Source organism: Rhipicephalus sanguineus, chromosome 6, assembly GCF_013339695.2.
Source record: "Rhipicephalus sanguineus isolate Rsan-2018 chromosome 6, BIME_Rsan_1.4, whole genome shotgun sequence".
In the NCBI taxonomy this organism is placed as follows: Eukaryota; Metazoa; Arthropoda; class Arachnida; order Ixodida; family Ixodidae; genus Rhipicephalus; species Rhipicephalus sanguineus.
Genome location: NC_051181.1, coordinates 25,490,287 through 25,515,952, shown reverse-complemented (window position 1 = coordinate 25,515,952; position 25,666 = coordinate 25,490,287). Strand labels below are relative to the sequence as shown.

General features: G+C 45.8%; 1 protein-coding gene across 1 annotated transcript in view; it reads right to left on the bottom strand.

The window, feature by feature from the left end:
* Positions 1–25,666, bottom strand: part of LOC119397137 (UPF0462 protein C4orf33 homolog) — a 94,668-nt gene that overhangs the window by 46,461 nt on the left and 22,541 nt on the right. The window contains exon 3 of the mRNA XM_037664576.2: positions 1,909–1,960. Within this exon, the coding sequence (XP_037520504.2) occupies positions 1,909–1,960 (52 nt within the window). The remainder of the gene's footprint in view (positions 1–1,908; positions 1,961–25,666) is intronic.

Below are 25,666 nucleotides of genomic sequence, written 5' to 3'. Positions count from 1 at the left end.
GTAGTTGTCGGTGAACAGTACAGCTTGCTGCAGCTCCAAGAGCGTAACATCCTCCGTGAAATGCTACAAACTTCGTTTATTTCTGTTACAAGCACTTACCTAATGACACAATTTCGGCCTATTTGATGTATTCGAAAGGAAAAACCACTGACGACCTGGAGCTAAGTTTTCTATTAGTGACTCTACTAACGTCAATAATACCATACCATGAAATAAATGGGTCACATAGCAGCAGGATAGAATTGCTTCTATCTTCAGCATAAAAATAAATTAAATATTTCCGGCTCTTTATTCATGCCTCATTGAACAATAGTCTGGGGCTTGCGCAGTATTCAATAGGGAATCATCAGGAAAATCGTGGACGAGCGTTACATCAGACCCTTCATATGCACTCTGTTATATCTCACCGCGATACAAGCAAGATAATGACCGCTTAAGATACCCAAGAATGCAAAAAAGTACAGGAAAAAATGTTTACTAATTAACTTACACCATGGTACAGCCGCCCATTTTATTTTATCTGAATGCGCGAGCATCGATCGCCGAGTCGTTAAGCGCCGTATGACAGAGGGCAACGGCGAAATGAACGAGAATACGTGCGTGCGTGCAGTGAACATTCCGGTTGAAGCTTTCGTATGCCAGGCTCTTATCGAAACGTACCCAACCCCACCTACTTATTGTCCTGTTTTTTTTTTCCGCGACACATCTTTTTTGCTTCTGGAAAGTTATGCCTGCACCACAGGGGTAAAAGATGCTGATACGCAACTTGTATAGAGGGTTTCAAGACTGCGATAGTAGCAGCACGTGTTCTGCACCAAAAAACTTCCGGTTCTTCATTTATCACTCTCTAACACCGAAGCGGAAAGCGTGTTTTTAAGCCATGTCAGAGTAAGGAAAGACCTCTTTTCCGCCTTCAGATAAAAGGAAGACGCATAAGTTAAGGACTAACTCTTATAACTTTGGGTATAGATTAGAAGCATATTTATTTGGAATATTTGGCTAGACACAGGGTGAGAGGTGTCGAAAATCTGCGGGCTACCCGCCAAGGCTTTTGTTCCTCTCCAATGCTACGTCAGTGTACGAAGCCGGAAGCCATCCGGGGTCTCTGTTTGTAAACAGCCAAACCGTCTATAATCAGCCCTCTGGTGTGTATCACATCGCACTGAACTCACGCACGATGATTTCATCTTTTCTTTACAACTTGGTGGCAGCGTTCAGAAAAGAAGAAAGGATGACGATAACGGTGCTCAAAAAACGGAGGTTGTGTCCGGTTCCCGGAACAGCCTATCAGAAGACTGCTGCACAGGACTGCCCATTGCGCGCATGTGCGTATTCTTCATCATTTCACCGCTGTGTTCCGTTATACGGCGCTCACCCACTCAGCGGTCGACGGTCGCGTGCACAGGCTTAAGATATGGGCGCCTGTACACCGCACTTGTAATACTTTCGACTAACAGATACAGAATGCTCAAGAACTAAGGAGCTATGTCTGTTATAAACAAAAACAAAATATAGCGACTGTTTTTTCCTAAACTAGAATAAAATTTTGCGCAGCTTCCATTGGACGCATCTTCATGTCTCATGCCGTTCTTTTATTCTTTCGGAACTTAAAAGTCGAGCAACAAATTTCTACACTTTTACTTCGATACACAGTTCTAGAAGCCGATACTGCCCTTGGGAACGGGACATTGTATGCAAATAAAGCATAATTTTATGTTGTATTAGCTTCATCGCGGGCCGGCCATGAAACCGAATGATAAGCAATGAAAAAACACGACAACGAATTAAAGTTTTTTGTGTAGGCACTGCTTTTTGTGACACGGAAAATTTTCACAAAATGTGCAAGGAATCGTGAAACTTTTGAAGTTTTTTAGGTGTTCAAATATTTCATAGCAGAGTGCTCATTACCTTCAATGTACTTCCAGCGATGTTTCCAAGAGTCACCAAGTAATGGCCATACCTGAGTGAAACACTGTCATCAGTGCACTTTGAATACAACAGATTCATTTATGCTTGAAGGTGCGATAAGGGCAATGTTTTATTTTTCAGATGCAGCGTATTTTCATCACATCAGTGCATTACGGCACAACAGAACATAATTTTATGGTGGGATAGGTTGACTAACCTCACTACTTCTTTGTTACAAAGGCAGTAAGCATACCATGCCTAAAATGAGCCCAACGCACATTTTGATATGACAACTAAAATATCGTACACAAACAAATTAAGGCACCTTCGCATAAGTGGTGCCAAACCTGAAGGAAGTGCGGAGCAGGGTGGCTATTTTTGTTGCTCTTTATTTTTCTCTTTCTTTCTTCATCTCTTTCTTATTTCTCTCTTCTCTATTTCTGTCTACAATTTCCCGCTTTCCTTGATTCACCCTCTTTCTGTCTTTGTCTTTCTGTTTTGCTTTCCTTTCCTTCTCTCATTTCTCTCTTTCTATTTCTTTCTATGCCATGATTTACTCCTCACCCTCACGTCTTTCCTCCTGACCCTCACTTCCCTTTCCCACCACGTTGCTCTACTACACTTGCAAGGCTATGTTACGCCCTGCTAGCGTGCTTGGAAAGCCGAGTGGTTACGATGCTCGCCTTCGGATCGTGGCAACACGGGTTCGAATGCCGCCTTCTCAAGAATTTTTTTCCGCCAAGAATTTCGCTCTTTCTCTTTTTGTATCCTTCTCTCTCTCTTATTCGTTATCTCAGCCATCAAAGTTTTTGCATTCCATGCCGAACAAAGGGCAGCACGCGTTTTACGAGCGAAGCAGAAGACGAAGAGGGCGAAGATAAGGAGGAAGACGAAGTTAGTGCGTGGTCGTTCATTTTCGATTGATGCTACACGGCATAACGAAAAGCTCGACAGCTTTACTGTAAAACACACAACGTAGCACATTTACATTAAAAAAAGCTCAACATTCATTGACATCATAATTAAAATAAATTTTTCGACATTGCACGTAAACTGTCATGCGCTAGTTTGAATTTCACTTGATTTGATTTACTGGTGTCTGCTTGGAGAGGTGCACATGTACAAACACGTATACTCAGCGATTAGTAAATGGAGGAGGTTAAAATAAGAAGCCGCAGTAAAGCGGCTTGAGGGACCCTGACGCTTTTTGTAAACACGGTTACCTGGTTTTGAATGCAAAACACACTGTACAATATTGTCACGTGGTTGTGACAGCGAAGAAGGCTGCAGCAAGACTGGGAAATACGGCACTCTTTAGTGGGTGAACTTGTGTCCAGAATATGATAAGTCAAGGCACAAGCACTTCTCGCTGTACAGTGATAGCGGCGAGAATGGTCGTCAGCCGTCGAGGAATCTGATCATCGGTAAAACGTTACATTTTTTCCCAGGAAAGTAGGAGATTTAAATCACTTACCTGCTTTCATAACTGATATAACTCAACCAACTGCATTTAAAAATGTTCTATCAAACCTGCTGTAGCATTACACATTTTTTCTGCTCTGTAATTTACGTGATGTTCGTATTTATTATGTACAGTGCTTCCATTTTACTGTTGTTAATGTTTATGCTTTTTTTTATATGTATACCCCCCTCTGCAATGTATTTATACCCTGGGGGTACTACGCATACACAAAAAATAAAATAAAATAAATAAATAGGTAAATAAGTAAATAAATAATTAAACGCGCGGTCTTTTATGCATAAGTATTCCAACATCGCAGCGTTATCAGTGGTGCTCGCGTAAGTTCTCGAATAAACTTGACTATTCGCGTCTTGCATGTAATTTTAACTGAATGATCTCAAACAATCGCGAAGCTTCCCAAACATTGCGACGCGGTCTGTGCCGCGCGTTGCTAACAGTTTTCGTGGGTGAAACCCGAATACCTCAAAATGCAGCAATAAAGCCGCGTGCCAGTATACTGACACGGTCGCCATGGAAACATTACAGTTAATGAAAAGTGAAACGAGAAGTGGTTTTGCTTAACAAAGTTATAGACGATGCGACAATAAGAAAAAGTACATAAAAGTTCATAATATATATAAATTCACATGTAGCATTATAAGCATGTATATTATGCGTAACTTCTGAACAACCGAAATCAACAAAGATTTATTTCTGACAGTGATAGATCATGTAGAGAACAAGCTATTATCTCGTATGTGTTTTGTTGTCTTCGTACGTTATGACTTAGCATTTGAGCAACATGGTTAGTTCTAATATGCGGAACCCTCCGTACATAAAGTGTAGGAGTGTTATGTAGCTAGGACTCGATCTAAGGACACCCTAATTTATGAAGCTGCTGATCTAATGAAAAAATCTCCGCTTCCCGGCACATATCCATAGGGTTGTAATCTACTTGAAATAACAAAATTAACTTGGCACCAAACACGATATAACAAAGGTGTCCCTGAAATACAAGCGATAGTCAGAAAGTAAGGGAATGCAAACGACAATGTCTGCAAAAATCGTTGCTCCCGCCATTTCTAAAGTGCGAGCTGTGATTCGATTTCTGCAGGCAAAAAGATCGTTTTAGGAGCACGCTCCTTTTGCTGGGGGGTAGTCTCTCGTCCCTCCTGCTTGCGCGCTAGTTTTCATCGCTCCGTCTAGAGGCGCTGCTGTGCTCTCCGTTGATTCGAGAGCGCTCACTAGATGGCGCGCCGCCGCTTAGGCAGCGCTCCACTCTCGGCGCGTGCTCTAGTGTGAGAAAAGACCGCCAGAGGGTCGCGCCTTAGATAGCGCTCGCTCTTGGCGCGCTTCCTTTCTCTTTCGCCGGACATCATTCAGTGCACTTCGCTACCACTACCCAACATGAACACCGAAGAAGCCAAGGCAGCAGCGGGGAGGGCTCGCAATGCAGCAGCATCGCGGGCTCGCCGCCAAGACCCGGCGGTGAGAGCTCGTGAGGCCGAAGGGAGACGCCAGCGCCGACAACAAGCACAAGCCACTACCAGCGCCAAGGCAGCGGCAGCAGCGAGGGCTCGCTGCTGTCGCCGCCATTACACAAAGCCATTATGCTAAAAGGAAAACGTTCCCCCGAGCTTATGTGATTCGTAAATGAGCTCTTGAACAAAATGTAGGCTATATCCTGCATCAATATGCAAATTTGTGTATAGAGTGCATCGATGTGTAAATTCTAAACATTGTGTATATAATGTTTATATACAATCACACTACAACAATTCTCGTGTCACTTCTTTATATGATGATGATTGAGCAGATGTACAGAGGATTCACGGTTTACCGGATTTAACCTCTGGAGCAAGCTCCGTCATCATCATTTACTTCGTGAATATGTTGTGATTTTTTTATTCCTAAATGCATGGAACTTCGGCGCATAGGAGTGACCGACGGAAAGAACATTGTACTCTCATTTCGGTTAAAGGGACACTAAAACAAAACAATGAATTGGTTTAGATTGACAAATTCGGCTCTGGCAACTCTAATGTCATAAATTTCACCAATATAAGTTCATTAACAGAGGAGAACATCAACGTCAAAGTATTCTTTAAATTTCGTGCCGAAATCTCCAATGTTGGAATAATAATTTGTTCAATTTGTTAAATGATGTTGGAATTCTGAAAGAACAATTGACTAATACGAGAAAAATTGTTTTTCACAACGAAGCTGTAAGCTAGCCGGAATGTGCGGTTGATCAGAAGGCTGTCACCATCACCAACGGGCATGTGCCACAAAATTTGGGAAGTTCCCACTACTTACCGTAACGGCGCGGCCAGTATTAACCCTGAGAACGAGTACAGAGGGAGAGAAAGAGAAAGAAAGAGAGAGAAGCAAAGAAAGATATAAAGCAAGATTGATGGATGGAAAGTCCTCTATTGCAAAAGAGGGAGGCGCATGGCCTCTGAGGGGATAAGCGGGACTTTCAAACTGTACTAATATTCACAGTTTCGTAGGGTTTGCACTTATTCAAGTCACAATCACATGTACTGAGGCGGTGTGTGGAGAGAAAGCTAAAATGTTGCGAAAAAAAGTCTTCACGAGGCGGAATTCGAACCCGCGTATCCTCGATCCGAAGGCGAGCGTCCTAACCACTCGGCTATCCAGGCACTTTTTTTTCTTTATTACAGGGAAAGAACCCGTTGCACTTAGAGTGATATATGTAAATTAATAATGAAGCATATTTAAACGCAAATCAAACACAGAAAACCAGTCTAGAGCGTCACTAGAACGTTCATATATACCGCGTATTTAATCACATGTTCCTGGAATATGTTTATCTTGATCACGAAGGCTCATCATATCTGCCAATTAGTCTTGCTCTCCAGAAACTATGTAGACGAATACGAAAGTTTAGGTCATAGGGTATATTCCTGTCCTTTGTCTCACCAAGGTACCTAATGTTAACAGGGTTCCTTTTAAAGTCTTTTTTCAGTGTTCGCTGCAGAACATCCCAAAAGAACACTGCATCACAACAATAAATAAAACAATGATCAATAGTCTCCCGCTTTTTGCACAGTCCGCAATTTATGTCCCGGGGAACAAAGAGTCCTTCAGTGCTTTGCCATGTCTTCACAGGAAGAGTACCTGTGTGCATTTTAAAAAAGAAACTCTTTGTTCCCGGAGACACGCACATTTTGTTAACTCGAGTTAGTACATTAGAAAACTGACGATTTCCAAATGTAGCCCAATATAGTGGGACCGGAAAGCATACATTAGTAACACTCTTCACCAACTCCTTTCGGCTTGAACTAAATAAATATGTTGTTGAAAATCTTCTTTGCAGAAATAGTACGGCATCCACAATTTCTTTTTGACATCCATAGAGCGAAGAATTGTCTACAAATGATGACACAATAAGAGATGGTAAAAGAAGCGAGAGACGACGTTGGATCACCTCTCGTAGTAGCGGATGTGTCACATAGCGAAAGTAAATAAAGCGTGCTACTAATTGCCATATAAACGAATGCGCAAGGCAACACCACCCCTTTCAAGCGGAAGGAACAAGTTATCTCTCCTTATCGGCTCCCAAGCATAGCGCCAGACGAAGCGGGCGAATAACTTGTGTAATTGCTGTATACTTTTTCTGGCACAATGAAGGACTTGAAGCATATGAATTAGTTTGTGAGCTAAAAAATACATTGCAGACCTTGGCCCTTGCAAAGATGGACAGTTCTGTTCCAACCCAAGCCTCAGATGCATTCCGAAGTTTCATGCCACAATCAGACCAATGTGCGTTACTGTTGCGGAATTGATCAAGGGGAACACCAAGATAACGTAACGTACCCGCGGCCCAACTAATACCGGCATACTGCGATGGAGTGACTGCCCAATAACCAAACCAAAATCCTCGGGACTTATCACAATTAACGGATGCACCAGTAACTGCACAAAATGATTGCGTTAGACACATTACTTACTTGACACTTTTCTTACCTGAACATATTGCCACGCCCGCTTCATGTTTTGATGTATTCGGGTTTAACCAGCATGGACGGTGAGCAACGCTCGGCGCTGGCCGTGCCGCAGTGTTCGAGAAGCTTCGCGATCGTAATAGATCATTTTGTTAAGGTTGCGCGCAGGACGCGAACAGTCTAGAATATTCCGGAGCTTGCGCGACCACCAGTGATAAGACTGGAAAGTTCGATGCGTGATGTATAAAAGACGGCGCGTCCCAGCCATGAGCAGTTGATCTACGGCCGACGCCCAGTTCGCCGCTATCAGTGTACAGCGTGCATTGCTGTAGTTTGAGTTTTCGTTTCCCGGCCGCAAGTTCGGCCAAATAAACAGTTTCATCTCGACACGCCGACTGCTGTCTTCATCGACGTCATGACCACGTGACAGTATGAATGCAACGTCATGGGCATAAGCAAGGACCTTTACGGATGATGTGCCATAACTGAAACCTATGACCATATCCTTAGTAATGACATTGCGACACTTTATCCTGAACCGTTCTGTCGCAGTGGCTATACAGGCAAGCTATGAGAGCATAGCCTTGTATAGTATAGTGTAGCAAAAGGGTGGGAAAGGGAAGTGAGCGTGAGGAGGAGAGATGTGATGGTGAAGAGGAGGAAATCCCACTACTCACCACTGGTTGACTAAGAGGGCGAGAGAAAGCAACAGAAAGAACGAGAGAGAAAAAATAGAGATAAATAACGGGAATAAAGACATGTAAAGATGGAAAGGTGGCACGACTAGCGCGAAGCTGCCATGTTAGGGAACGGGAAAGGCGGCTGCGAGAAGAGCTAGAAGCGATGGAAGGCCGACGCCAACGATGACGTGCCCTTAGATATATGAGAGGTGCGAATGCTCGGTCCTGGAGTTTGGACATCCTTGTCGCTACTAACCTTGCTAAAGGCTAGCGAAAACCTAGAAGCAACCAGATTTGACTTGAGAATCGTCCAGTATCGATGCTTAAAGCCTTGCGCCACTTAGTGCAAGCTTCGCCGTTTTTTTTTTCCTTTTAGTGTCCTTTTAATACATATGTTATCCGACATACTGTGATATCGAGGCTAACATTTTTGTGTACGAAGCAACCATTAAAAGCATTTACCAAAGGGTCCTTTACCGCTAACATACGGCGAAGATACATTCCGCTGAATGAACACAGAGTACCTCGTAAGCATCCGTTCAATGCCAATAAGTAGCAAGTATATCACAAGCTTTATGTTCAAATATTATTAAGGATGCACCTCCCAACCGTTTTGATAGCTTGTTAAGGCAGGTAGGTAGGTAGGTAAACAATTTTATTGATTCCTGAAAGAATCATGTGAGGGGGGTGTGTGTGCGGAAGTGGAAACAGGACGACGATGGGCACTCCGGGCCGCTATACGTGGCCGGACACTTCTGTGCTTCGGCGACTCCTCTGGCCCAGCCCACTGTCCGGAGCTGTAACTCCGGTTGCGAGATGCGCAGAGCAGCCTCCCATCGCTCCTGGTGTTCTGACCCTTGCCACGGGGGCTTGGATTTGTTTGGCCAATTCACCAAGACGCGATCGAAGCCGGCTCTGTGCTAGGACACAAGTTGCAATAAGGAGAAGTTTCCTCGTCGGAAACAGCGCGAGCACACGGAACTAGAAAGAGAGACAGGACTTTGCGCTGGCTAACAAGATGAGCGTTTATTTCGTGCGAACACATATATACGCTTCCTTGGAAATAGATAAAAAAGAAAGAATTAGGGAAAGGGGAAGCCCTATGCCTGCGCCGTGACTAGTGCATGAAAAAGCAAAGATCAATCACGGAGGTAATTAATCTCCTTGTTGGTTAGTGCGATGGACGGAGCACTTACACATGATGGCCCAATGGAATGAATCGTGAACGCTTCATATATTTCCCGGGCGTGGCAGTCACGATATCTGCGTAAGATACGCGTCTGTTCGAAACTCGGAGTGCAACCGCGCTCAGCACAGTGGATTGCCAGATTGCTTGCAGTCTGGTCCTTGAGATTGTTCTTGTGCTCTCGCAGCCGATCATTAACGCAACGCCCTGTTTGCCCAACGTAGCGGCCACCGAAGGACGTTGGTATCTCATAGACGACCTGAGCCTTGCAGGGCACAAACCGCGTCCCATGTTGCTTCTTGCAAGTGGAAGGATTTGGCCGAGGGGCGTTAACTTTGTTGCACAGTGATCCTAGTTTGATTGGCGCCGAGAACACCACCCTTATGCTGGCACGTGCGACAGCCTTCTTGATTTTTTGCGAAACACCGTGCAGATAGGGTATGACCGCCACTCTTGCCCAGTTATCTACAGCCCGAGGCTTCGCCGGCTTACGGTGCTCCTTCAGGATGACTTCGGCCAACCTCGACAGGAATTGGTCAGAGAAGCCAACCTTCTTCAACCTGCACACTTGATTGGTGAAGCTTGAGGCGATTTGATGCTGACATGACCTAACAAGGGCATTCTTCATAGCGGAGAGCGCGATAGCCCTTTTGACAACATAGAATGATGAGATGAAAATGGAAGGGAGTCTTTTTTTGAACGAGGTGAATACTCCCAACACGTGTGCTCTGCACTAAACTTCATCTTGAGGTCCAAGAAGCGTAGTTGACCGTCCTCGGGAAGCTCCCTCGTAAACGAAAGTCCAGGAAAGTTAGCACCAAAGCACTCGAAGATCTCGTCAACCTTGCTACGGCTCTCTGCCGAGTTCTCACGATAAAAAATCAAGAAGTCGTCGACATACCGATAGACTTTCGCCCAAGTCGTCGCGCCGACTGAATTTTGCAGTTGTCTGTCATAACGGGCCATAAGCAGGTCGCCCAGAATCGGGGCGATACACGACCCGATGCAGACGCCTTCGTTCTGCACAAACAAGTGGTCATCTTGTTTGATGACGGTCGAGCTGAGGTACAGGGAAACTAAGTCCAAAAACCTCGAAACACTCGTGCCGACGGTTTTTCTTCTCCATGTAGCGGTTAAGGCGATTTAGGATTACATGCTCCATCACCTTTCCTGTACATGAGGTAAGAGAGATCGGTCTCATATTCTTAAGGTCTAACGGCTTATTATTTTTGGGAACGGAAGTCGCCTTAGCCGATTTCCATTCTTGCGGCAGCGTGCCCTGCTCCCATTGTTGATTCATGTAACTGATAAGAGCACCCAGTGATTGGGAGTCTAAATTTCGGATTGTTTTGTTTGTAACTCCATCTAGTCCTGGAGCGGATGTGGTGCGACGTTTGCTTAGCGCGGCCCACACTTCCGTCCCTGCATCCGAGTCAGGATTGGGAGCCCTTGTATAAGTAGGTAAAGATTCTCGCTTTAGGTCAGGAAAATACGTGGTTTTAAGAGCAGCTTCAAGGTCTTGCCCTTATTTCTCTACCTCGAACAAGAGATTCGTAATTTGCCTAGAACTTTCACAGCGCGAGGAGCATGGATCTAACATATATCACGAAGCAGGGACCACGAGTTCTTAATATGTAGATTGCCGTCATGTCGGTTGCATATCTCGTTCCACTGCTGTGATTAAAGCTTGGCCGCGTGTTCAGTTACCAGCTGGAGCGTCTGTGCCATTTTCCGTTTTAATATCATATTATATTTTCGCCTGAGCCATCGCTTCTCCAAATTTTGATAGGCCTCCCATAGGTGGAGCAGCCTGCTGTCTACTCGATCGCGGATATGTTCTGTCGGGCTACTTTTTCGCTAAGAGCTACGTCCCGGTTGGCCTTAGACGCCCATTCTTTGTAGTCCTGAGTTTTTTTGTTTTTTTTTTTTGCCGCGTTTCGGTCTCGGATTTCGCGGAATTTATCCCAGTCGACAATAGGTTTGAAATGAAACTGCGGACGGAAATTGGCACTGGGAAGTGTATTTGTTAAGATGTAATGATCACTGCCCGAAGTTTTTTTTTTTTTGACTCCAGTTTGTGTCCAGTTAGCTTGTCGCACGTTTTTAGTGAAAGTAAGGTCCGGGGTTGTATTTCTGCTCACACTGTTACCAATGCTTGTGGAGAGCATGTAATCAATGACTAGGGTGCACCTGTTTCGCTAAATGTACTGAAGTAGGCTGGTGCTTTTCCGAGTGTTTCTCCTGTAAACCCAATCTACGTGCGGGGCATTACAATCACACGTTACAAGGATGGGAGCGGAGCTTGCTATTTGGATGGCCCTGTCGATTGCTTGGAATACCGAAGTGAGGCCACCTCTAGGATGAGAATAAATATGTAAGATAAAATATGTATCTTGTCCTGTACGACGCACGCGGGAGAAGTTCAAGAAGAATGCAGTCAGAGTAAAGATCGGAGAGATCGTGTGCTATAAACGAGATATTCCTGTGTATGTATTTGGTGGCCCACGGGAAATAGGATGCAAGTTTACAGCCTAACAGCCTACAAGTTTGCAGGATTTTAAAGGCTCCTGTACGGAGATGACATCAGGGGCGGGTACAGACTGGTGTGTGTAAAGTGCGAGATTGCCTCTCTTTTTTTTTAATCCACTGCAGTTTCGTTGCTATATGCAGTCAAGAGGGCGGGGATGAGGCAAGGGTGCAGGAGGGGAATATGGTTGCGAAGGCACTTGAGAGGGGAGGGATTGTGCTAGAGCTTCCAAAGAGGGGAGCCGAGCAACTAACATGTCTAGAATATCGAAGCGTTCTGCCAAGTGAAGCGTTCTGCGATTTGGGTGAAGCCTAATGCAACCTTGTGACTGAGTACCCGGTGTTCTTTCCAAATTTTTTTACTTGTGCACTTAAGATCATCTTCCGATGATTCGGGCTGTTCCGTCCTTTTCTTTTTTGCGGGGTGGTGGGGGGAATCTCTCAAATCGGTCCCTGATTGGGCTGCCATATCAGGCTCCGTGATAGAGGGGGAGATCTATAGGGGCGGAGAGGACGCAGGCGGGACCGTTGCAAGTGTACCACCAGAGCCAGCACCAGAACCAACTGTTGCTTCAACCCTTGATTCTCGAATTATACATTTGATAGTCTCCTGAGTTTTAGACCTTTCTTTAGAATCGAGGCTTGTGCCACAGGAGCAGGAGGTTTGCTCTACCCAGCTCACCTTTCCGGATTTGGTGTCGAGGTCGCGGCTTTGTGACGAACTTTGTCCAGGGCTTTTGCTTTTGCTGCCAATGTTTCGTCCAGGACTTTTTCTTCTGCTTCCCTGAATTCCGTCTTGGATGCTTGGGAAAGACGCCTTCTCGAGCCCGAACTCGTCCTGCTGTTGCTGTTGCTCCTGTTGTGGCCTCTGTCGTGATCAAGAGGGACGGCAGTAGCCACGTTGGAAGCATTGCTTGCATGTCCCGTCGCCCGTCATGTGAGCGTCCCCACAGATGACGCACTGCGGAGTGCAGGGGTGGTCTTCCGGGTGCTTCTAACCACAGCTTGAGCAAGTGAGGCGATACGGCAAAGGACATACATCTCGTCTGTGGCCGACTTGTCTGCAATTGAGGCACGCTTCCACCTTCGGGAGGGAGTTGAAGACGGCGTCAAAGATGCCAAACATTTTCATTGAGGGAGGAAGCTCCTTGGCCATGAAATGAATGAGTACTGAGCGTGAGGTACGCCCCATGTCCCTTGCTTGGACTATTGGCAGGAGGGGATTCGCCCGACGTAATTCTCGGAGCATGTCCTCAGGCGATTAACCATTCCAAGCGCGGTAGATGATTCCTGGGCGTGCCCCGTCCGGGGTGGTATGTATGCATGAAATGCCAGTTTTTTGCCGCGCAGCATGAGTTCTCGTATTTTGGCATAGTTGGCAACTCGGTCTGCGCAAGAATGGACACTGTGAAAATATTCTTGGGCAGGTTCGTGCACACAATATCCTCCTCGGCAACCGCACAGTGTAGTCCGCTGTTGGCGACTACAGCCGCCCGTAACTCTCCATGGTTGTATTGGGCCAGATTGACGCCAGGACTCGGGCGAAGGACGATCTTGAAATCATCGACTGGCAACCGTCGCAGGCGTTTTAAGCGAAGACGCGCCACAGCTGTGTCACCGAGCGTTGAGGGAATGCTTAGTGCTGACTCCGTTTTGCTTGCTTGCGTTCCATCAGCTGACGCCGCTTACTTGACTGCGTTCTTTCGGTTTCGTTCGACTGCTGTCGAGGCGAGCGTGTCCGGGCATTCAGGACTGCACTCCATTCTTCTGGGTTGAATTCTGTGGCAGGTAGATCCATGCCGCTCACCTTGTACGCTATTGCGCTGCCGAATAGACTTGTGCACGCGCGACGAAGCGCGAGCCCGACGCCGGTGCCTGCGGCGTTAGGGTTAACGAGGCAGCGTTCCCCCGCTCAGCAGGAGTCGAAGTTTGTAAAGTTCCGCAAGAACGAAGAGGTTCGTGGCACTCACCAGCAGTGTCGGCAACTTGCTGAAGTTCAGTAAAGACCGCTGTTGGCACCAAAAAAGCAGTCTTATTTCAAGATAAACTTCGTTGAACGCGGAGCCCATGCGAGGCACAGCATCCCTGCTTGGCCCCCTAGCGGAAGTCCTTGTTAAGGTAAACTGCTTTCTTGTAAGGGAAATCAAAGACGTGACTGTTATACAAATACTAGGTTTAACTTTTCATGTCAACGTCACGTTGTTTATCTGCACCAACAAAAAACTTTCAAATCCTTCTCTTTTGCTGTAAACAGACTGAGCCCAGCCGAACTCGTTTTGATGAGATTCTGGGTGTGCAAACAATTCTTGTTTAGCCAGGAAGACCACCTTGAAACATGCTGTCGGAAAGTAGAGTAAGAGGAGGAGAACGAGGCTAGACTGGCTCGCCAGCGGCGCGGGGAACTGCTTTTCGCTTTAAGCTGTACCTCTGCATACATTCGCCCATCCTGTAAGTAAACGCATCGCATCATCACAATTTTAGTGGAAGGTGCGCAGTAAAACTTTTGTTGGGCCTAGTTGGTACATAGCATTTAGGAATAGAACTTCAGCGCAAATGAAGACAGACCACGAAGACAAGAAAGACAAGGTCTGTCTTCATTTGCGCTGAAGTTCTGTTCCTAAATTCTAGGTGCGAGGTAAGCCAGCTACTGTCAACTGTTACCGGAGGGCAACCGTCCTCTAACAGGAGAACCGCAACAGTACGAGCTTCTCCGCAGTCATGGACTAGAGGGCTTGACACCACTACCTCATGAATTGAGGTCGGACGGAGAAATTCAGCAGCCGTCCGCGAGGGCGTCGCCTTACGTCAACAGGGAGCCGCGCACCCTCACAGGAAAACCCGGCAATGGCGGGGATGATTGACTCACCCACTATCAACGGGTGAGCCGAGCCAATGTTTGGATTTCCGCTAGCCAGCTGTCTCACGTGGAGTTATTTCTTGATTTGGCGGCGTTGGTACGGTTCGAGAATCATGAGGACATTTTCACAACCTGGGAACAATTCGGGGAGGAAATAAGGAAATGCTTTGGAGGCCCAGCGACAAAAAAGACACGCGCAGAGCTAATGTTGTTGCAGAGAGCCCAAGTCTCTGGTGAGAGTTGCAGAACATACATTGATAAGGTACTAAAATTATGCAAGTCTGTTCATGCCCACATGACGGAAGAAAACAAGGTAGGCCACATTCTCAAAGGAATAGCGGAAGACCACTATCACTTCCTTATCGGCAAGGAGAGTCTGGATTCCGTGGCCGACGTGGATAAACAGTGTCGAAACTATGAGACTCTAAAAAGTCGTCGCATCACTTCCGAAGTGTGGAAGCCTGGCCAATGCCACCATCGTGGTCGCCACTATCGATGTTTGCGAAGACCTGCCTACTTTTCTTCAACCATTCGTCTTATTGTACGCGAGGAACTTCTTCGCCATGTTTCTGTACCCGTGAACGCCCGACACCCACAGTGAAATACACCATCAACAAGTAGTAATGCAGCGAGTTTCGACGAGCGCAGCTATTACAACCGTGCTCCACAGCTTAGGACTCCACCACCAATGGCTTCTTATGTCGAGTCACCTTATGCCTCCCGCGGCAGCGACAGCTACAACAGCCGACCTTTTGTTTCTGCGCAGGAGCAGCGTGCCGAGTACCCTCAACATGCCGCGACGTTCATTATGCCTCGTGAACGCCCCGGGTGCTACCAGTGCGGTGTTCGCGGACACATCATCCGGTTTCGCCCTATGCGATGTCGCCCTATCTGCCATTTCCTGAGTGATCCGCCACGTTTGCACGGCGAAGTCAATGGACCGAATACACTTACTGGCCTAAGAACCCAACTGCCGAGCGGCACGCCCACCGGCCGAATATCCGGAGTGACTCGCACGTGTCTGTGCGGAATTTGACGCCGCCTACTACGCGTTAGCGACGGTCACCATACCCACGGCTCCGAACCCGTCTTTCATCTCCACCACCGGGAAACTATCCGGCGCAGCCGACGGAGGCGAAATCGCTGGACGTACCGGTTTTCACAAAATTATCCCTCCACCACTTTTATGCTTCAAAATAAGGTTCATCTACTTGTTGATCACGTTCCAAAGATGGCTTTGGTAGATACTGGTGCAAGTGTTTCTGTGATCAGCTTAGTTTTTAAGGAAAGACTTGACCGCAAGGTTATGTTTCTTTAGGACAAACCTTCTACCTTTTGGCCAGTGAGCGGTGCATCCTTGTTTCCAGTCGGCGTCTGCACCATGTCTGAACGTGTTGCCGGTAAGACGTTCAAGGCGGAATTCACAGCTTTTGCTCGTTATACGTACTACGTAATCCTGGCATTGACTGTTTGCAAGAGTGCGGTGCGACCATGGACTGCGGAGCAGGCGAGGTTTGTCCGCTCTCGCTCAGCAGTCTTGCTGTAGGAAAGACAACGTCATTGTAGCTAAAGATACCCTTCCTCCGGCGCGGTCCTCGACCAGTTGAGTAGGTAAGGCTTCGGAAGGCAACTCGAGTTCATATTCACGCGATATTGTGATTGAGCGATTGCTCATGCCTTATGTCAAGAAAAACGTCTTTATACCATGCTGCCTTGTATCTCACAGGTGGTCAATTCGGGTGGTACACAAAACTCAGGTGCTGAACTGCTCACCCGAGTCGATTGTACTCCCGGCGGGTATGAGCCTTGTCCTGCTTGAAAAGCAGAATGGTATCTCCATTGGAGCCCTAAAAGATCTCGCAAAGGCGGACCCCGACGATATCTGCAGTACGGAATCTGAATTCTTGGTAGTTAGCAAGTCCATTCCCTCGCAGAAGCGCAACGCTCTAGTTGTACTGCCGGCGAGCCATGCTTAAGTATTTGATTTTGCACAGAAGGTGCATAGAGCTCAGGTACCGAGCGTGCGCACTCGTCAAAAGATCGACACTGGATACGCGCATCGTCTCCGACAAAAACCGTATCGAGTTCACGCGTCGGAGCGCAGAGTTATTTCAGAGCAAGTTAGCTAGATGCTTGCTAGCCAGTGGTATTATTTAAGAATCGTTTCGCCGTATAATCCTGCACCATGGTCCTCCACGCGTCGTCATTAGCGACAAGGGCCGGGACGTCAGTTCATTGCCGACGTCGTTGAAGAGACCCTCTGTCTGCCTGCCTGTCAATTCCTCCATGCCACCGCCTATCATGCACAGACCAATGGGATCGTACAACCTACCGAAAGCACACTAACGCACAAAAAGACATTTCCAAGCACAAAAAATGCTGCAGATCCCACGTACCGTGGGAATCAATGTTACGCGAAGCATACGGCGGGAACGTGACTGCGGCGCAATATCGCTGATCATATTCGAAGACTACCTGGGTGTATGTGGCCCTTTGTGACTGATGTACAGGGTATTTCACCTAAAAAGCACCAAGTAATAAAAATCAAGCATAGGTGCTACGCGTCTGCAATTAGCGCAGTATTGTTCTGAGCCATATAGAGCACGTCAGAATATTTTTTTTTTTCAATCCGCCAAGCTCGCCAATTACCAAAGATTACTTAATGAACTTTTTAAATAACTCTAGTGAGCAGTTTTCAATACAAAAGTTGTAGCGCTCGTTCAGAAACATCGAATTCTTCAATCTGTATTAAGATAACTCCCCTGCTTAATTTTTTCCCGGCCTTTCTTTAAAGCGCGCGAATTTTATAAAAATAGCACGTGACTGCCGCCAAATGCGCGGCGCTTTCAGTGCCCTCAAATGTAAGTTCAACGAATTATCAAAGGCTGCTTCGTGCACGAAGATCGGTGTAACAGGTTATCGGTGACTGCGATGGACGTTAAGCGACAGAATGAGCATACCGTTTTAACAACAATCAATAACAATTCTTCAACAAAAAAGCGGCAGCTACGGAGCAAATGCTCATGAGACCGTAGGTAGCATTTGATGTAGGGTAGGCATTTTCTCTCTTACTTCGCACCAATAAAGAAACACATAGGAAGGGGCGAGGGTGACAGCGTGGTGCAGGACCGAGATAAAAGATGCGCTCACACGTGACGGCCGCTCTTTCGCATATCTTTTTTTTTTTTTTTTGGATAGTACACTCTATTAGAGTGTACCAGAACAGGCGAGTGCTCGGAACGGCCGTAGCACCAATGTACAAAAAGTGAAGCCCAAACAGGGTCAATCCACCTGCAGCGCTGCGATGGGTAGTCTGCAATGTGTCGTCGTTTAAGAATGGCGCGCGGCTCCGGCAAAGTAGTGCAGAGGTAGAATGCCCGCTTCCCACTCAAAAAGCCCGGGTTGGAATCGCAGCTGTAGATGGAGGGTTTTTATTCTTAGTGTCACCTTTTATAGCTGTGTTGGTTTTTTACTTTCTTTCTTAAACTAGCTTCTGTTACTCCGTATTGCTACAAAAAGTAACGCAAAATGTGAAATCTTGTTTCGAGCCTCGTCTTCGCGAAAACCTCGGACGCCATACTTTACGTTTTTGTTCAATCCCGGGCGGTGGCGCTGCAAATAACTGCGCTCGCTCTCAAATTTATTCTGTATTACGTCACATTTTGCGTTACTTTTTGAACCAACACGTAGCAACTTAAGCTAGTTTTAAGAAACAAAGGAAAACCAATACAGCTACAGAAGGTGACACTAAGAATAAAAACCGACCATCTGCAACTGCCAGGCCTTTTGAGTGGGAAGCGGGCATTCTACCCCTGCACTATTTCGGCGGAGCCGCGCGCATCTCTTAAACGTCGACACATTGCAGACTACCGATCGCAGCGCTACAAGTGGATTGACCCTGTTTGGGCTTCACTTTTCGAAGCTCGTTCCGGGCACTCCCCTGTTCCAGTACACTCGACCTCTATCATCATTTAGCGCCCATCGCAGTCACCGGCAGCCTGCTCAATCGACCTTCGTGCGCGGAGCAGCCTTTGATAATTCGTTCAACTTACACTTGAGGGCACTAAAAGCGCCGCGCGTTAGGCGGCAGTCACGTGCTAATTTTTAAAATTCGTGCGCTTTAAAGAAAGGCCGTAAAAGATTAAGCAGGGGAGTTATCTTAGCATCGAATAAAAAATTCGATGTTTCTGAACAAGCGCTACATCTTTTGTAGTGAAAACTTTTCTCTAGAGTTCCTATTTAAAAAGTTCATCAAACATTCTTTGTTAATTACCGAGCTTGGAGGATTAGAAAAATTATACTGACGTGCTCTATATGGCTCAGAACAATACTGCACTAATTGGAGATGCGTAGCAACTATGTTTATTTTTTTTACTACTTGGTGCTTTTTTGCTGAAACACTAAACGGAGTCGAAAGCCGAAGAACTTAACTTACGCAGAACACGAGGTCTTCAAACTACTTTCAAACAGAAAAGACATTGTCATAAAACCAGCGGATAAAGGAGGTAGTATAGTAATCTGGCCTATAGAAAAATATAAAAACGAAGCTATCAGACAACTCAGCAACAACACGCACTATCGAAAATTAGCCACGCACCCGACTCAAGAATATAGTAATAGCATACAACATACGATCACGGATTTTCTAGCTAGGGAATTAATCACGCACTCTGAGCACCGCTTCCTGATGCCTAAAAACAAGCAAGCAGGCCGCTTCTACCTTCTTCCGAAGATCCATAAGGTATCCATAGATGAACTGCTTATCGGGCAAATCCCGGGCAGGCCTATATTATCTAACAACAATACACCTACTGAGTCGCTATCAACATTTCTAAATCATCATTTATCTAAAATACCATCTAACCTACCGTCTTTTGTTCAAGATACACCTCATTTCCTTCGAATAATAGAGTCTATTAACGAAACACAAAGACTCTCGGATCAGTGCATTCTGGTAACATTAGATGTCTGCTCCTTGTATACGAATATACCTATCGCTGAAGGGATTGAAGCGGTCTCAAAATCACTCATAGAAAGCAAGCAAGCACATAATGCTGAAGTTTACCTATCGTTACTTAAACTAGTCCTGACGCTAAATTATTTTGAATTTCATTCGTCCTACTACCTGCAAACTTTCGGCACTAGCATGGGAACCCCTTTTGCGCCAACATACGCCAACATTTTTATGGGACACTTAGAATCGGAGCTGTTGGAGTCATGTCCAGTGAAGCCTTCCATCTATCTCCGTTACATAGACGACATATTTATCATATGGGAACATGGCGTAAGTACACTAAACGCATTCATTGACCACTGTAACAAGTTTCACTCTCGTATCAAATTCACCATGCACCATTCTTCCAGTGAAATTAACTTCCTAGACACGACGGTATCTATTGAAGGAGGAAAATTAAAGACGACACTTTACAGAAAACCAACAGACAGCCAGCAATACCTAGATTACACTAGTCATCACCCGCGACACTGCAAACAAGGGATATTTGTAGGACAGGCGAGGCGTATAAGGATCTGTAGCGATGACAACGACTACGTTCACCACTTAAGCAACCTAAAGGAAACATTAGTTAAAAGAAATTACCCGCATGATGCTCTAAACAAGGTCTTCAACGAAGCATGTCAACTAGATAGGAAATCATCACTAGCTCAAAGGGCCCCCGTAGCACAGCCTAACCAGCCGCCAGCATTTATAACCAAATACTCAAATGCGCTACCAAACATAAATAATATCCTCCGTAAGTATTACCCAATACTGGCAAGCAACGAGCGCCTTAGAAAAGCGTTTCCCGGAGTTCCAAAGGTCGTGTATCGCCGCAATAAAAATTTTAAGGACATGTTAGTGCACGCAAAAGTAAACCCTCATTCTACTGCCCACATAACACCGTGTTCTCGTCCAAGATGTAAGACTTGTAAGCACCTTCAAGATGACGTTATAGTTAAAAGCACCGGAAGTGATTACGTCCATCATATAAAATCTAGTTTCACCTGCACTAGTTCAAACGTTATCTACATGATCGAATGTTCATATTGTCAAAAACGGTACATTGGCGAAACGGGACAACCTGTTAATGTTAGATTAAACGGGCATCGCGCGGACACAGCGGAAAAGTTACCCAAAGCAGTGGCACAGCATTTTAATGTAGCAGGTCACAACTTCGAAGATCTCAAACTTTACATACTTCAGTCAAACTTCCGGTCCCCAAGAGACAGAAAATATACAGAGTCATACCTTATTCACAAGTTCAATACACTCCAGCCAGCAGGCGTTAACGTTTCTAAGGGGGCTCTCGAATCTATTCGATATGGTACATACACAACGAAAACGAATGAGAGTTAATCCCTTCTTCTAGGCATTTCGAACCTACTATTGTTAAAATGCCACGTGCTTCCATTGACAAACATTCAGTGAAACGTACACCCTCCCGTCCCCCCCCCCCCCCGCCTTTTTTTTTCTCGTTTCTTATGACTCACCCAGTCGTCGCGGTGGCCTCTCCCCCCCCCTCCCCACCCCTTCTCCCCTCTTTTGGAGAGCGCACGAAGCATATACACACGATAGCTAAGGAAATCAGTTCCAGCCTTGAAGAAGACAAGTCCACTTGTCGAAACGTTGGCTCGAGCATCCACCCCCTGTTTTGCGGATTTTTAGGGGCGAAGCTCCTTATAGCGGCACCCGTTCGTCCCTCGTAGCGTAGTATGTAACCAGTCTTACGCTTTGACCTGCAAGGTGGTGCCGGTGGGAGATTTTTCCTGTGCGTTGTTGAACAATAAAAAATTCGCAGCGTTCGCTAAAAGCCGACTTCTTCTGTCTCTCATTCCCATTAGCAGCGATTCTTTACCTCCAAGGTAGTGCCTGGTGAGATTTCTCCTGTGCGTGATTAAACAATAAAAATTTTGTTCAAAACGCCGTTGATTGATGAAATAAACCAACAAAAGACGCCAGATGTTTTGTAAAAGCAAAACGAAAGAACGCCAGATGTTTCTAAAGCAAAACGAAAAGACGCCAGCTGCTTAACGAAAGACGCCAGATGTTTTGTAAGCAATGGTTTCCTAAACAATGAAAATTCACAGCGTACATGTAAAATTAAAGTGCGCTGCAAGTCGTCATAACTCATCGAACCTTTAGTATAAACGCGCCCGATCTCACGTCGGTGATGATGTACTGGGCAGAATTCACGGAAGATTCACGGTTTACCGATGAGCCTCCGCAGCTTCGCCCACTCATCATCATTCACTCCGTGGATATGCTGTGATTTTTTTCATCTGTATATCTCTAGTGTTTGCCGGTGCGATTTTTTTCTGTCGTATATCGTGGTTGTGGTGCGTCGCAGTCCTACTGGCACCCACTGCAATTGTACTGAGGGGTGTGCGGTAGTGATGTGTTTCGTCCTGGCTGGGTCGACAGTGCCTACTGTGGACGTCGGAAATACAAGCCACAGTCGCACGGGGTTGCCGTGTTCGTAACGCTCAATGCACCACAAGGTGCTCATGGTTCCATTAACGAGGCCGTCGCTTACATCGGTGTTGGCCGCGATTATGCAGGCTTGGCGACAATCAGGCACATTGAGGCTGGCAGCCAAGTCGCTTTCGTTAATCTCGGCCACCTTGGCCAGGGCATTCCTGTGTGCCTGCTCGTTATTGTAGCCAGTTATGCTATCGCAAACTATCGTCCACTTCTTCATCTTCGCTCCCAAACACGTGCGCTGACTTCTCCAGCGTGGCCTGTAATAATCCCGATGGTTGAGAGAACGAGTACAGAGCGAGAGAAAGAAAGATATAAAAAAAGAGAAAATCTATCTATCTATCTATCTATCTATCTATCTATCTATCTATCTATCTATCTATCTATCTATCTATCTAGCCGCCTACGACTTTGTGCTCTCCTGGCCGTTTCGTTAATCGGATGTATACCAAAATTGGTGTGTCATAACATGGCCTTATTACGAACATAAACGACAGGTCATATCATGAAAATCATCACACGCATGTCATGAACAGCATGATTTCCATTCCACGACCTTAGGCTCTTGCGGCCGTTCCGTTAATTTCATATACACCGAAATTGGTACGGCGTGACAAGAATTCATGACGAACATAATGACTGGTCCTAACGTGCAAATCATGAGGCGCATGTCATGTGCAGCATGATTTACATCACATGGTCTCTGGGCGCTCGCGGCCGTTTAAATGAAGGGATATATACGAAAACTGGTATGACGAGGCATTTCTGTATGACGAACATAACTGACACGTGGTAACATGAAAATCATGACATGCATGTCATGTGAGACACGATTTACATGCCACGCTCATAGCGCACTCGCGGTCGTTTCGCTAGATTGATATACACCAAAATTGGTATTGTGCTATGTGACTGTATGAAGAACATGAATAACAGGTCGTAGCATGAAAACCATGACATCCATGACATGTATGTCATGATTTACATGCCACGCTCATAGTGCAATTGCGGCCGTTTCGCTTGCATGAAATACACCAAAATTGGTATTGCGTGACACGACCGTATGACGAACGTAAGTGAGAGGTGGTAACATGAAAATCATTACGTGCAAGTCATGTACAACCTGATTTACATGCCACGCTCATGGTGCGCTAGCCGCCGTTTCAGTAGATTGATATACACCAAAATTGGTATTGCGCGAAGTGACTGTATGAAGAACATGAATAACAGTTGGTAAGATGAAAACCATGACATGCGTGTCATGTATGTCATGATTTACATGCCACGCTCATGATGCATTCGCGGGCGCTTCGCTAGCTTGATGTACACCAAAATTGGTATTGCGCGCCGCGACTGTATGACGAACGTAAATGAGAGGTGGTAACATGGAAACATGACATGCAGGTCATGCACGACATGATTTGCAAGCCACACTCATCATACATTCGCGGCCGTTTTCCTAGCTTGATATATACCAAAATTGGTATTGCGCGACGCGACTGTATGAAGAACATGAATAACAGGTGGTAACATGAAAACCATGACATGATGTCGTGTATGTCATGACTTACATGCCGCGCTCATGGTGCATTCGCGGCCGTTTCGCTATAGAAGAACTGATAGCTGGGCCAGTCGGTGATAATACTTGAACATGTTTAACAGAGCGCAACGACGACGAGGACACAAGAGAAGAGGAGACAAACCACAGCGCTGACTCGCAAATGAATATTTTATTAGAAGACAAGAACGAAAAAAGGGGGGCTCTTCAACCCTACACCCATGTGACACACAAAACCAATGAAACGGCAAGTCAGCTGACATCCTGAACAATAAAGAGCCTCACGCAGACCACGTGTACTCTCCAGCATCAGAGAAGTTAAGATATCGTGCTATCTAGAAACCTAACCTCGCTATCATGTAGGGCAATAGTTTCGCTATCTTGATATACACCAAAATTGCTATTGCGCGAAGCAACTGTATGACGAATGTAAATGAAAGGTGTTAACATGAAAATCTTGAAATGCATGTCATGTATGGCATGATTTACATGGTATACTCGTGGTGCACTCGCGGCCATTTCGCTCGTTTGATATACACCAAAATTGATATTGCCCGATGTGACTGTATGACGAACATAAATGAGAGGTCTTAACATGCGAATCATGTTATGCATGTCATGTACGGTATGATTTACATGCCACTGTCATCGTGTGCTTCCGGCCGTTTTGTTAACTGGATATATACCAAAATTGGTATGGCACGACACGAGTGCGTGATGAACATAAGCTACAGGTCATGCATTGTATATACCAGAATATGCGTTTCATTAGCATGGTGTATACTAGATTGCGAATGCATGCGTGCATGGCAAACATGCGATATATGGTGGACTTGATGCCATGGCATGAATGATTTCATTCGGCTCAAAAATAAACAAAGCGATGTATGCAGCTCTTTGCTGGCTGCTTCGCATTACATCGATTCCCACAGTGTGTGGGATCTGCCGAATTTTTTTCTCATCTCGCTGTTCTTTCTGTCTGTTTTTTATATTTCTTTCTTTCTCTCTCTCTTTATCTTTCTGTTTCTTTGTCTTTCTCTTTCTGCCTTTTTTTTCTTTCTCTGTCTTTCAATCTCTGTCTGACTCTCTCTCTCTCTTTCTCGCTTGCTTCCTCTTCCTCTCTTTTTTCTCCTATTCATCCCTTTCTTTCTCTCTATCTCATACTCTATTTCTTTCTTTATATTTCTTCGATTCTCTCTCAATCTGTCTTTCTTTCTCCTTCTGCATTTTTTTCTCTCTATTTCTGTATTTCTCATCCTATATATGCAATTATTTAGTCTCCCCTCCTCCTCACTGTCCCTCCCCTTTTCTATCCTCTTGCCATACAATACTATACAAGGCTACGTTACGTTCTGTAATTGTGCCTGGATAGCCAACTTAAGACGCTCGTGTTCGGATCGTGGGTACGCTGGTTCGAATCCCGCCGCTTCGTAAGGAATTTTGTTCACCATGATTTTCTCTTTCTTTATATCTTTATCTTTTCTGTAGCTCTGTTTCTTTGTCTATTTCTTCCTTTCTCTCTCTCTGTACTGGTTCTCTCCCCTCACCCATCAGGGTTATTGCAGGCCACGCAGGAGAAATCGGCGCACGTGTTTTGGGAGAGAAGCAGAAGATGAAGACCAGGGCTACGATGACGAAGAGAGCACGTGCCGATTCACGATGATGATAGTTTCTGGTCGCACTTCCTGGCCCAACGAAAAGCTCTGAAATCACTGAAATACCTCGGTTTTTATGTGTGGAGCTTTTAAGAGCTCCTATCTAAAAAACAGACTTATTTTCAGTGATTGCTCAAGGGCATACACAACAACGTGAAATCGCAAGCCGCTCTTACTTCAGCCGCTCTTGCAGCCAATACTGTAGCCGTGGTGATCCGTAGTTCGTACGCGCCTTCACACTGTGCCGGTGAACAGGAGGTATCCAAGTACGTGCAGAGGGATTGCAGCTAACTCTGCTAATGTGCGTATGGCGACTATTGTGCGTCAGGTTTGATGCAAACGTCAATTAAACGTAGCGTAGAAAGCTTCCACTTCGAAAAGTCGAAACT